Below are 14,774 nucleotides of genomic sequence, written 5' to 3' on the forward strand. Positions count from 1 at the left end.
ATTTCCCGCTTCCCTTTTAACTTTAATTTTTATTTTCTGCCTCTTTGTCCGACAGGGACATTTTTTAAATGCGGCTTGTATAGAGATAGAGGCTCGAGAGCTCTGCTCTGTACTATTACGATAGGATGGCATGTTTCGCAAATAAACTCATGAAGCTATAGAAACCTAAGGTCTTAAAGGGGTCATGCCACGATCATCCAATGTATTACAGTTTTATAATCTGGCAGATAATACTGAACATCGTTATTTTAATTTCAAAAGTTGAGCGCCGTAGGCGCATTCCTGAAAAAAGTGTTTCAAGTTGGCACCGCGAAGCTCCTACCACCGACAGCGATCGCCATATTGAAACTCTCGGTGTCGTCACAGAGCTTCACCGGCCTCTGCATCGTCTACTGCTCTGCCGGCGCCGATAAGCTGCCCATACCCTGTACTGTGTTCGGGCTTCTTAACTTGACTCCGAATAAGTGCACTCAGGATGCTTATGAAAACAGAGCATTGACTGCATTGAAGCACAATTTAGTTCTTGGCCAGGAATAAGCCTTCGGCGGGCCCGCCGCCATCTTCCAATGGAAGCACTGCCCTCAGAGGCGTAAACACCACCGGGCGGCCTTGCCTTCCGCGAGAACTTTCCGCATCAGCGAATATACGGCAGATCATTTAAGCCCGTGTCAGAGAAAGCATGCTAAAATTAGTTTTTCTCGAAATAATAATAGGCCCAGGAATAAGGAATTTCAAAACTGAATGCTTCATGTGACACGCCGGCCCATACGAACGGTGGGAAGTTTTGATGACAGCCAGTGCAGTGCCCGTGCACTTCTATAGCTCCGCTGCTAACGTGCCGCCGAAAATAATTTAATTTACTACGAAACAGTGTGACTGAGCGTAAGGATGTTTCATGATCGAGTGGTCCCTTTACTAGAACGTCTCGCTGATATATTACAAAGCGGAAAAAGCGGCGTCCGCCTATGTCATCACCGGCTGGGCTCGTTGCTAGATCAGCAAGCTGTTAACTAAGAAACAAAAATACTATTTTGAAACATATCTGCAGCTCCGATGCAGCTGAGACCTTAAGGTTTGCTTGCATGGCACATCAGGATAAAGATGCAATCAACAGTATGTATGTATAACTTTATTAGGGAGCCGGATAAACAGTCTATATTACAAAATTGGTGTCCTGACCCCTTTAGGCTTAAGCCTTTCTTGACATATGGATAGTGGAAATGTGTAGAGAAGCTTTCTACACGAACAATAAAAAATACGCCATCCACCAGGGATCGAACCACTATCCCTCTGATCCCTAACCGAGCACCTAAATCCATACACCAAGTCTCGCTCCTGAGAAACTTTTTTTCATACGCTGAAAGAAGACTTTATAAGCGTTTAAAAATACTTTTATTTGACCAACTGTTATTTTAAAATATTGTCCATGTTCATACCCCCAGGTTCATTGGAGAGAGCAGTGCAGAGAAAAGCGGGTGTTTTTATCAAGCCGCCTCTCGGGGATTTAAATTGACGCTACAGTCAGGAAGAAGCTGTTTATTGCGCCAGGTGTCATTTTGGGCTGGTAAAAACTCACTTTACATGAACACAAGCTTGATGCAAAGAACGCAGCTAGCCCGTTTTTCGGGAACATCTTCAAAATTTGCATTGAGACACTTTCTCTCAGACAAACAATTGAAGAAATTGATAAGTCTTAAGTAATTAATGAACCTTATAATACTGCCGAATAGCATGGGAAACTCTGAGCAGCTCTTAGTTGGTACGATTGTGCTAGGGTGCACCTTATTTTTCAGAACTTTGGTTACATCCAGCTGGTAAACTGAGTATATATATTTACCCGGTTTCCCAGCGGAATGTAACCAAGGTTGTGAAAAATAGGGTGCATTCCCTGGCACAGTCGAACCAAATAAGAGTCGTTCAGAGTGTGTGTGTATATATATATATATATATATATATATATATATATATATATATATATATATATATATATATATATATATATATATATATATATATATATATATATATATAGGGGAAATGAGGGCACTCGTTATAATACATGAAGGAAAGAAGCCAACAGTCAGGAAAGCGTTGGGGATGGTACTTTGTCTTTTTTTTTTATTGTTTACTTGGATAAGCACAGAAATTAGTGATGTAATCTGTTTAGGGGGAAGATAATTAAACACAAAGTGGAAGAAAAAACAACGTGCCGATGGTGGGAACCGAACCCACGACCTTCGATTATCGCGTCCGGTGCTCTTCCAACTGAGCTGCATCGACCGCTGTCCCCCCTGCTACTTGCTTGGGTATTTATGTTGTCTGTGTACGAACCTTGAGAGTGTTCACCAGCGCCACCCTCAGCCATAGCGGCGAACGTGGAACGTCCTTTGTTACCGCCAGCGTCACGTAGAACGTGAAAAAAAAAAAGACAAAGTACCATCCCCAACGCTTTCCTTGGCCTCGCCGACTATTGGCTTCTTTCCTTCATGTATTATAACGAGTACCCTCATTTCCCCTTAATTATCTGCTTGTAGCTTACGGGGGTCTCGGTTCTGGCAGTCTTGAAGCCATAGGTAGCGTAAGAAGGTTCTAGCACAGCTGTCGCCCTCGCTCTTGATCACATTCTACGTAACGCTGGCGGTAACAGTGGACGTTCCACTTTCGCGGCTACGGCTGAGGGTGGCGCTGGTGAACACTCTCAAGGTTCGTACACAGACAACATAAATACCCAAGCAAGTAGCAGGGGTGACAGCGGCCTATGTAGCTCAGTTGGACGAGCACCGGACGCGATATTAGGAGGTCGTGGGTTCGGTTCCCACCATCGGCACGTTGTTTGTTCTTCTACTTTGTGTTTAATTATCTTTCCCCTAAACAGATTACATTACTAATTTCTGTGCTTATCCAAGTAAACAATAAAAAAAAAAGACAACGTACCATCCCCAAAGCTTTCCTTGGCCTCGCCGATATATATATATATATATATATATATATATATATATATATATATATATATATATATATATATATATATATATATATATAGGATGCCCCTGTTACCTTGGGCCAAGGCTTTAAAAAATCCGGTGAGCCCTAGCACTTCGAAGCAAATTCACAGCTGTTCAGGGTCGCCTATGGTGATTTCCAGCTTGTTTGGTCCTCTATAACTTATTATTTATTAGTATATATTAAGTAGTTTTTCAGAGAATAGGAATGGGAGCAGGTAGGAATAAAGGTATATGGGGAATACTTCAGTAATCAGCGATTTGCTGATGACATTGCCTTGCTAAATAACTCGGGAGATGAACTGCAAAGAATTATTGGTGACCTGGACAGAAAAAGTAGCATGGTAGGATTAAAAATCAATATGTAGAACAGCCTTGGGATAGAACAGCAGTTTACGTTATGTAGCGAAGCACTGGAACTAGTAGGCGAATATGCCCATTTAGGATAGGTCGTAACCGCAGATCTGGTGCATGGAAAAAAAAATAACAAGAAGAATAAGATTGGTATGGACCACATTTGGGAAGCACTCGCAGATTATGACTAGCAGCTTACCGATATCGCTCAAGCGGAAAGTATACAACAGTTGCATCTTACCTGCACTCACCTATGGGGCTGAAACGTGGAGGCTAACCAAAAGAGTTCTGAATAAGTTGAATACAACCCAGAGGGCTATGGAACGAAAAATGGTAGGGGCAGAATTAAGAGATAGGAAGCGTGCAGTGTGGGTCAGAGAAACAACACAAGTTACTGATATTCTAGTGGAAATCAAGAAGAAGAAATGTCCATGAGCAGGGCATGTAGTGCGAAGAGAGGGTAACCGATGGGCGCTTAAAATAACAAACTGGGCCGGCTTGCAGGATAAAGGCCGAGCTAAGTCCGGACTTAAACGGTGTCTTTAGTAGGACCAGACTTTAAGACGGCTCGGGTTCCGAACGCTTCGGTTCGGCTTGTGTTCACCAGAATGGCTTCCCTGAATGTCCTCAAGAACCAATTGGGGCATTTTACCTCGTAACACAATATTAAGCCGCAAAAAGAAATGGCACGGATTTTACGCAGCGCAAGACTGACGGAATGTTTACATCTTACAGCGGTGACAGGGCTAGCGCATCACTGTATTTCCTTAATTTCTCTACTGAGGTATACCTGGCGTCCTCGTGTCTTAACTAAGACGGCACTAGAGTCGTAATCGTGCAAGCGACCTATTTAAGCCAGGACTGAAGCCCCGTCTCGTCTCGTCTTAAGTGGCCATGCTAGCGGCCTATCTTTTAGACTAAGTTAAGTCTGCACTTAGCTAAGACAGTTTTAAGATCATTTCGTGCAAGCGGGCCCTGGATTCCAAGGGAAGGAAAGCGTGGCAGGGGGGCGGCAGAATATTAGGGGAGGGGGGGATGAGGTTAAGAAGTTCGCAGGGGTGAAGTGGACGCAGCTAGAACAGAACCACGTTAATTGGAGAAATGTGGGAGACGCCTTCGCCCTGCAGTGAGTATTGTCAGGCTGATGATGATGATGAAGTAGTTTTTTTTAATCTTGCCTTGCGAGAAAAAGTGCCAATACCGAAGTTGTAGATCTCGAAAGACGGCACGTCGATATCGCCGGTCTCTGTATCTAACATCTTATCGCCGGTGCGTATAAGTGTGAAACAGGAACTGCGCAGATCCCTTAAATTTGGTCAAGATGCTGCCTGGTCCCTAACCAGGAACTACAAATCAGAACCTCGCAGCGGGGTTCGACTATGCCTGAAAAATCGAGCCCACGGAGTCCTTCACTATCCTCTGCATCATCGTTTCTGCTGCACTAGGCAGCTCGGACACCCATCTTCTTTGCCAACGTCGAACAAGAGGCCCACGGCTGGATACTGACCTATGATCATGTTTGTAGATACAACTGGGACAATACAGTGAATCTTTCGACGATCATCATCTACCTTGTAGACGTTGCCCTGCAGTGGCACCAGAATAACGCAGCGCTACTGCCGACATGGTCGGTATTCCGAAACAACTTCGAAGCAACAATCCCCAGGCCTAAAACTGTCAAGCTTCTCGCAAAGCAACGACTCCACACGGTTGCGCTCGGGAAAGCGGTGAGACATTCAAAAGTTATATTGAGGACGTTGTAGACCTTTGTCATCGCGCTAGCCTGTCCATGCTTGAAGCAGAAATATCAATCACATCACCAAGGACGACGCATTCCAGATGCTTTTTGACAAGAATCGTGACAATTGCTGATCTCCTCACGCCCTGCTTTAGCTATGACAAGCTGCGCAGCAGCGCGCTTCAACTTACTGAAAAAAAGCCTCAGGAGCCAATTTATGGTTTCTCTGTTGATAACGTCGACCGGTCTGCACTGCTTTCCGAGTTCGAAGACGTCATTGGGGATCTCATTCGTTTTCTCGCCAGTTATCTCTCTTGCCCTCGGCTTTAAGATAATGTTTGCTTCATAGATCCGCTGTTTGATCTAGGGTCAGATCGCCGACCCGCTTTCTATGTTACTCCGCCTGTTATTTGAGTGAGCGCTCCACTGACGTGGGCTGCGGTTCTGAAACAGCCACGACAACCTCCAATATCTGTAGCCTATGGCCGTATCGACCCCTGCTCTTTTTGCCGTGCTTCAATTGAAGAATGCAGGTTCGATCTGATGATCAGATATGTATATTTATTAATGCAAAAATAGCGTCAGTTGCAGTAAATAAATGCGCGACTGGCGGAACAATATCTCAAACATATATTTTGACTAAATATTGAACTTCATGCGCAATTCCCTGACAGGTAGTTTAACGACATCGCGTGTGCGGTTTTTTACTGTGCTCAATAGGGGTGACATGACAATCATTACTTTTATGTATAAAAATATACAAATAATCCTTTATTGGAGTCAAAATATCCTTCTATAAAGGCATCAGCAGTGAATCCAAGGTATAAAATGTTTGTAAATGTGGGAGTAGTTTCTGTATTGCTCATTCGTGGAATGATGCTCAAAGACTTAGTGGATAACATGACATAAAATACATCTCATATTGTGTTTTCAAAATTTTGTTTCGCTACAGGTTCCCAAACTTTCAATGAATAGTTCCTTTCTAGAATTGCTTGAACGAGTATCGAGCAACTCACAGGTCAAAGTGTTAAAGAAGTTTTTTAATCGAGACTCTGACAGCCCAATGTAAGTAAAAGATTTTTGACTGTTGAGATATTTAAATAACAATTATACGTAGAGACATCTTTCTGGTCACTGACTAGAGCTTCCGGCGCAAATCTCTATTAATTTGCCATTGTTGCAGAGAAAGGACTTCGTTTCGCGTATCTTAGTTGGAGACTTCACTCTACGCTGCGAGGGCACCCATTTATTGAAGCTCTGATTCTAGAGGCAGACTGTATTACAGACAGGCGAGCCTAGGTTGCAACTCTTAGAGTCACCTTATAAAATTTCTCGTCAAGTTACTGCTTTCTGTAAGGACAAATATAGAGGAAGTATTTACCAGTGGCAATCGCTGTACTGTTAGCGTAAGCAGTTTTCTTTTTGTTTTCTTTGTCCTATTTGGAGCGAATCGCTTTTGTTCATTTAGGTCAGTCATCTTTGAAAAGGCACGGAGAAATATATATTTACTCGGAATTTGCCGCAATTTTGTGAGGGGCTTTAATGTTTATTTTTTCTTCTGCATTCGTGATAGGTGGCACTTCAATGTCTTTCTCCTGTGTGAGACTCTCGGACCGTTCGCTGCAATATTGGGCAAACAAAGATTCATGAATGTGATGTATGATGATAGGTTGATACAGAGGATAACAATTGTATCGTACAAAGCCGACAGCGTGCATATATTTAATTCCTTATATGTATTACGTGATTAGCCACAAGGTAAACTCTCAAGCTACAGGACGTTTTTTCAAGGAGAAAGCTCTTTGGTTTAGCCTTTTTGCAACACTAATAAAACTTGCTGTAGCTACAAAACGTCTAAAACGTCTGAGCATTACTTAAAGCTGCTATGAGCTCTAAATGTCCGAAAGATGCCCAATGGGGTATAAAAAAAGCATATGGGCTTTTCTTTTAAGCGCCATCAATAGCACCTAAAAATGAGGCTTTAAACATGTATTGTGAGCTGCTCGTGCTTTGTTCAAGAGCGCAACACCTTGAATTCCCATCTAGTGAAAACTTGAGTTTTCTTCTTATATCAACGCTACGGGTATATTAAACGTGTCCAACTTCATATTGCATCCGAAGTTCGAATTTTGCAGTATATTGTAGTCTAGCGTAATTCTAAAATATTCAATGTGGCACTCTTATTACAACAATTGTATGTCGACGCTTTGAACCTAATGACTGTGTGGTTCTATTGATCTGTCTACATCCTAACGTCGGATTTGTACCAAAAACCACGCGCATATTTGAGCGGTACATTCATGTTTTTATCTCCAAGGTTGGAGAAAAACTGGCGATTGAAGTTACTGCAAACAGATTAAAATGATGTCTTAATAATGGTTGCAAGCAGTGAGAGATGCCGGAAGCAAGCAACAATTAGACAGAATATCCTACGTGGCTAGCAGTCCTTCAGAGGCGGAAGAGAATTTTATAGCGCGATTCTAGCAACGCTGTTCTTCCTTTGTCGTTCCGGTACGCTTGCTGAGAAATTAAAGCGCCGGCAGTACGCTTGCGAAAACATTGATGTGTGTGCCCCGAATGTTAGTAGCCTTAATACAACAATGTTCTCTTTTCGCAAGCCTGCAGTTATACTATATCCGCGAGAAACAGTGACCAATTTGTCATCATCATCAGCCGCAGTACACCCATTGCGGGCAAAGGCTTCTCCCATGTCCCTCTGCGAGAACCGCTTGACTGTAGTTCGTAGTAGGTGACTGCTGGTGGTAGTGTAGCGGAAATGTGCTGCGTTTTAATAAAAAAAGCTTATTATGAGGTATTTAGCCACAACTTTCTCTTGTATTTCCTGTTGGAAACTTACCCATGACTTTCCTATGTCGGTTACGCTGACTATACTAAAATTAGCTTGAAGACGTCGGGATGTAACAGCAACGCAGATGGCCGACGCATGCTTCGCTATTTGTGGGACACCCAAATGAAAATATTTTTAATATAATATTGATGCATGTCAGAAGGCTAGTTCAGGAAACACAACAGCTGATGACTGATGACAGGCATTGGTGTTCCGGCAAACGCGGCTCGTTGCCTCAGCCTCGTTGTTTGTCTCTGCTATCGATCCTTGTCTTCTTCAATGATATATACGTAACATTTTCCCGCCGGCACTGTTCCGATGCCAAGTATGTTAGGGTACTACAGTTGGAGTAGTGCGGCTTCATTCGAGCACATGAACGATATCGGCACGTTGCAAAACGGACTTCTGTGGCGGATGCACGGGGGTGATCTATTATGTCACGGATGTGACTACCCGTAAAATACGGTAGGAGCCTGTGTAGCCCGGCAAGAGCTTCTCACACAACCCAATTCGAATAGCGATAGTCCAGATCAATACGAGAGAGCCCGGAGAGGAGGGGACATTCCGATGATGAGAATCGTGGAGCGTTTTTGGGTGCTTTGGGAGCAAGCTAGTCGGCGGCGAGCAATAACACGGGCGGCGTCAGCTCGGGGAATAGCGTTACGAACATAGGGACTGACATTAGCGGTGGGAGCCAGTACGCTGTCAAATGAAAGTGGGGGGTCGTGGCCAAAGAGAAGATAGAAGGGCGAGTAGCCCATTGTATCGTGACGGGACAAATTACATGCGAACTTTATGAACGGCAAAGTAGTACCCCAATCACGGTGGTCATCCGATTTACGTTGACAGCAGGTCCATATGCGTGCAGTTGAAGCGTTCGCTGAAGCCGTTTGTTTGTTGATGGTAAGCGGTGGTGAAATAGTGCTTAATGGAGCAGTACCGGAATACTTCGTCGGCTACTCGAGCAAGAAAGCAACGGCCACGGTCAGTGAGCAGCTGGCCTGGAGCACCATAAAGTAGGATGACGTCATGGAGAAAAAGCGCAGCCATGCCAGTTGCGCAGCTGGTGGGTATTGCGCATGTGACAGAATAGCGCGTAGTATACTCGATATCCACCGCAATGCATCCATTTCCCGAAGCAGACCGAGGCAAAGGTCAGAGGAGATCAAGGCCAACTGGAGAAAACGACGTAGTTGCAATAAGTAACGGAGGAAAAAGGTGACATGAGCATTAACACAGTGGCTTCTGGTGGCAGGCGAGTAAATATAGCGGAGCGGAAGCGGAGCGTGGAAGTTCGAGAGCTTGTCTATCAGGACAGAGCGGGAGGTCTAAATGAAGCAGTCCTGTAGAACAGTTAAATAGAAGGGAGTGTGCAGTTAAAACGTCGGAGCCCAATATAAGGTGTTCAGGGCAACTGGTGAGGACTGTAAAAAACCCAGGGATATGTGACGGTCGGCAATGCTAATTTATGGAGCACACATATCATCACAATGACTGTTTCGCCATCCGCAACACGAAGAGTAGATGGCTTGTGGACATTCTTGAGGCTTCGGCGCAGCGAGGATCTGAGACCAGAAACGTGGGCGCCAGCGTCAATAAGGGCAAAAGCAAGGGCTCCGTCCACAAGAATATCAATGAGGTTACGTCTAGGCGCGGGGGTCAGTACCAAGTTTGCAGTCCGGGTCGGTAATTCAGCGCCACTCCCGGGCGCTGCACTTGCTAGTTGCACAAGTAGGTGCCGGCGTATGATGGAAAAGAACTGCGAAGAGGTACCGGTGAACAAGATTGACGAGCCTGGGGAAATAGAGATCGGCTGGAGCGACGAGCAGTTGGGCCGGTTTTTGGTGGGAAGCTCATCTGGTTGAAGAAGTAAGTGTCCAAGTCCATCATAGGCGGGGCCGGGCTCCTGCGGTTGGGCAGGAGCTCGTTGTGCATAGTAGTACCGACGGTCAGCGTTTAAATGCAGCGAGGTGTTGGGAATGTACGGCTGAGGCAATAACTCTAAATGGGGCCCACTCGACAGCAAATGTAACAAATTGGCCTGTCGCCTGAGGTTCGCTACCCTACAGGACAATTGCGACTAATGTAGCTTCATGGAGAGGTTTGGCTGGTGGTTGCAGCAGCCACGAGAGGAACAGAGTGCGATGGTGACGGGGGCGGCACGGCGCTGGAGGAGAGGCCGACGTTAGCAAGTTCCATGCGGACAACGGCCTGCATCCTGACAACGGTGTCGGGTAGCGGAGACGTGAGTGGTACAGGAGTTAAGGCCACGAGTTTTCTCCGGAGGATCCGAGTCACGTTCGTGGGATGAGAAGGGTGTTGCAAAGGGGCCAGGTCATCTCAGGATGGTGTAGCCGCCGTGGTCGGAAGGCGCTAAAAGCGATGTATGAGACGTCGTTGTTTAGCCTGATCTAACTTTCGGCAAACATAAAGCACTGTGTCGAAGGTAGAGCAATCCGTACAGAAGAGGATGTTGAAGGCATCATCCGCAATACCATTGAGAATATCCTTTCCGGCATGGAGCTGTTCACCATGCGACACAACGATAGCACGTCTTGAATATAGCCTAGGTAGGACTTCGTGTGAGATTGTGCACTACAAGGAAGTCCTGTTTTTGCCACAACAGCCCGCCCAGTTGGTTTCCCGAAGATGTCCTGAAGCTTTTGCTTACAAATGTCTCATGTAACTAGCTCTTGTTCATGATTTCGGAACCATGTTTGAGCTATTCTCGCCAAATAGAAGATTATGTTAGCCAACATGACGGTTGCGTCCCAGTGGTTGCTCCTACCGCAGTGCTCATACTAATCAATCCAATCGTCAACGCCTCGCTTGTCTTCACCATTAAAGATGGAAGGATGGTGAATTTTCGTGTTGACGTTTGGCTGGGACGATGTTCCCGCAGTGGTAAAGCTGCCTCGGAGGTCATAGTGGCGATGTTTGACGTCGTTGTAGTCCCAGGTAGGTGGCGGCCTTTGCTCAAATCCAGCTTTTGACAGCGTAATGGGCTAATTCTTTGCGCACGGGGATCTTGAGTAACATCCACCAAGGTGATAGGCGGCAGAAGGGTAGATCAAGAAATACAACAGCTGATGATAGCCGTAGGTGCTCCGGTAAAGACTACCCGTTGCTTTAGTTTCATCGCCTTTCTCTGGGGTAGAGCGTTGTCTTCTTCAATGGCATATCCATAACAATATTAAAACCGGAGGGAGTCCTGTGCTGCCACAAGCACAGCCTTCAAACCAGAGTGAAAATCGTATACTCCGTTTCATACATCAAGTGCAACGCAGCGAAAGCTACGCAAGTAGTCCGCAAGAAAAAAAAAGGCGTATCACTACGCGCCCGTTTCTTAGCCGAGTGGTTTCTGCGGAAACGGGCTCTATTCCGAGCGTACATGTTTGCAATAACTTGCTTCGTGTGCCTGGACATCTTCGCAGTACGGATCACACAGAAAAAATCCGCTCCGAAGAGGCGGTCGAAATCGCTATGTTGTGCGGCATGAAGGGCACCGTTAGCAGGGTTGAGGGAAAGCGAAAACGCGACACGAACGAAAACGAAAACGACAAAAAACATACAACCTCACCTAACCTTAGCCTTTCTCTTTAAAAAAGTTGCTTTTTGTGGAGTTTATGGCAAATGTAAGATTGATTAAGCTTGCGGACAAAGGAACTATTATTTTCTCTCGTCAAGAGCAGGCACTATTTTTCATTAAGGATGCCGCGAGCGCGAACAAGGGCTCTAGCTTTGGCAGTGTTGCATTTGACGTATGAAACGGAGTATAGTCTACAATGCTGACATCCTTCAAATTATTGTGTAAGGTCTTTGCTCAGAGATGCATTCAGACAGAATAAATCACAATATTTGTCGCGCGAAAAGGCATTATGCGAGCTGATACCGTACCGCAGTGCCTATAATGGTAAATAGTTTGACAAATTTCTCAACATAACGAGAGTGTTCAATCTCATGTACGCTTTTACACGCGCATAAAACTGCACGCGTGAAGGTTTTCGTAAAATATTTCCATTAATTTGACTCATGCCTGCATGTAAAGTTAGAAATCGCAACTACTGGTACATTCTCCTATTCGCATTGCTTATAGTACACAATCATTGGGCTACATCGCGCGGAAACAACGAACATTCTTGCCACACATTGCATGCCCATAAAAAAATGTAAAATAATGTCACGTAAAAAGCTGGCATATTATCTGTTTCTTGCAATGTTTTTTTTATTCTCGATTTTATTTTTGCGTCAACTACTCTCTCGCATGCGTATTTTTTTTCTTTCCAATTATCAGTGCAGTTTTGCTCTTGAAATGAAATTCTTTTTCTGCACACAAAACAAATGCATAATCTCGCGAATGCTGAACCGTGGATGTATGTGACGAACGGGCACAAGGAGAATTTATGCTGCGGCTGGCAGCCTTTTCATTTGTGTTCCTTGTCCTACGTTTGCAATATTTAGCTCAATACGTAGTTCTTTGTGCTGATTTCTACTATTGTCTCCATTTGAGCCACTAGGGATAAGGTAAGCTTTAAAAATTCAGAGATGATCCCGCCGGGGTGGCGCAGTGGTTACGGCGCTCGACTACTGTTCCCAAGGATGCGGGATCGAATCCCGGCCTCGGCGGCCGCTTTTCGATGCAGGCGAAAAGCAAGGCGCCCGTGTGCTGTGCGATGTCAGTGCACGTTAAAGAACCCCAGGTGGTCGAAATTTCCGGAGTCCTCCACTACGGCGTCTCTCATAGCCTGAGTCGCTTTGGGACGTTAAACCCCACAAACCAAACCAAACCAAAAATTCAGAGATGTGCGTGCTGTACTTGACGCGTTCCGTTGCTGGGGTGTTTGCCATGTGTCTATATTTATATTTTCATTTTAAAATGACAATTATTAAAATAGAAATGCACACGTTCTTAGCTATAACATCTAAATTAGTCTACGGCTCCTTTGAGCACAGCAACGGTGAGGCACCGAGGCAGGTAGCGCAGACGCAGCCCTATTAGGCGAGTGCCGAAAATTTGGCGTTCGGCAAGAGTGACACTCATTTCATGCTGCTTCGTTCCCGTGAATGCTGGAGCGTGGACGGAACCTCTGCCGGCCGTTGGAGCCCCCACATCGCCTGCGCGAAAGGCTCCCCCTGGCTCCGATATATAGATGCCGCCTAAATGTTTTGACGTCAACTGTCAACCCAAGTTTCTGTAAAAAAAAAAAAAAACATCAAGAAGTTGCGGTGTTTCTCACTGCGTTTCGTGCCGCCCGCATAATTTGGAGCGTGCAATGAGTGGGTGCGCCCAGCAAGCTCCTTTAATGCCTTAGGGAAGGTTTGCCGGTGCTGCGTGCATGGTTTTGTCGCCAAAATCGGTTAAAGGGCTTCGACACGACCACATTTTAAATAATTTCAGTAAATATTAGGCCACACGCAAAGCTTTCAAAATTGACTCAGATGCTCACGGAGACCACCTGTATAGATTTTTTTGCTCTATGATATTACAAGTTGCATTTCGGAAACCCTTTAAAGTTGACTACAATCTCGTTAACACCAATTCGTTCGCTGACCTACCCTGCCACATTGTTTTATTGCATAATACTTTGCAATATTGAGACTAAATTCACAGCCTCAAGTTACTCGGCAATGACTGCTGTGTTGTTTTATTGCCCCTAGCTCTTCGTTTGCCTTTTAGGGTTTTTTGCCTTAGACTTATTTTCTGTACATTTATTTCCCCACTCAAATGCAGATGGATCGTAGAAAAAGAGCTCACAGACTGTGATCACTGCAGCCCAAAGAACCATTTGGGTAATATCGATTTATACTATCAAAGTTCCAATCCTGCTTTTTCCTCATCGGGCTTTTCTGAGATGTCGCAACTATACTCCGCATTCTGCCGTTAATTGTTCATGTTAGTGAGATCAGAGTATTTCACCTCAAAATTACATGATATCCATTTTTTTTTTGCTTTTCATTCTTTTTTTTAGGCTCTTTAAGAAGGTGACTATTAAGCTCCGCTTGTGTATCACGTTTTCATTAGTAGCCTATATCCACCGCTGATACTTTAAAGGAAGTTTTCAGTTTCTTTATTGTGGTTAGCACGCTTACTATAAGTATTGTTAAATTTTTAGCAATAAAGGATCAATCTCCTTCTTTTTCAATAATCGAACCATATGTTTTACATTCATTTGCAGAGTTCCCGATTGATTTATTTCAACCACCTTTCTTTGGGAAGGACCTGCCAAGGTAAGCTGCTCATTTGGGCAAAGATTGTTTTCAAGCTCTCACGCTGTCGAAATATTGCACTTTTATTTCTGGTATCCGATTTCCGCGTTTATGAGAACTCATAGTCTAAAAGCTAATCAATTGTCACTTGTCTTTTCAAGCTGATACTGGGGCTTCTATTGGTATTATAAGTGACTGATTTAGAAGCAGGAGCTCTTTACTGTACAGGTAATTACTACACGCATGTAGTCATATGCGCAAAGCTGTTGTTATTTTGGTTGACTTAAAATAGCAAAACACTACATGTCATGACAGATTTTTCAACTTTACTAGTTTGCAGCTCGGATAAAAGCTTCCTACAAAAGTGTTAGAGTTTGCCAAAAATGAAGATATAGAAATTATTTTCTCAATTTTGTCTCTTTGATGCACAACAGTTTTCATATAAGCAATTTCTTTTAATGAACAGAAATAAACTCCGCCTGAGTGACTGCCTTTACAAGACAATAAGTGTGTTTTTCGCCTACACTATTATCTCTAATTAGTAGAAACGTTGAAAGAAGTATAAGTTAAGAATACGTGGTATTAGGTGCATTGGGAGTTGTTCGTATTGTGGAAGAGAGCAAAA

General features: G+C 44.3%; 1 protein-coding gene across 5 annotated transcripts in view; it reads left to right on the top strand.

The window, feature by feature from the left end:
- The window catches only part of LOC146188585 (membrane metallo-endopeptidase-like 1), a 158,133-nt gene that overhangs the window by 85,934 nt on the left and 57,425 nt on the right, over positions 1-14,774 (top strand). For all 5 annotated transcript variants that reach the window (XR_014707559.1, XR_014707560.1, XR_014707558.1 and 2 more), the window contains 3 exons: positions 6,047-6,159; positions 13,674-13,732; positions 14,119-14,170. Coding sequence is in view for 1 of the 5 variants with exons in the window: in XM_084603858.1 (XP_084459984.1) it covers positions 6,047-6,159; positions 13,674-13,732; positions 14,119-14,170 (224 nt within the window). In the remaining 4 variants the exon portion in view is untranslated. The remainder of the gene's footprint in view (positions 1-6,046; positions 6,160-13,673; positions 13,733-14,118; positions 14,171-14,774) is intronic.

This window comes from Amblyomma maculatum, chromosome 5 (genome assembly GCF_055883805.1).
Source record: "Amblyomma maculatum isolate TAMU_Amacu chromosome 5, ASM5588380v1, whole genome shotgun sequence".
NCBI classification, from domain to species: Eukaryota; Metazoa; Arthropoda; class Arachnida; order Ixodida; family Ixodidae; genus Amblyomma; species Amblyomma maculatum.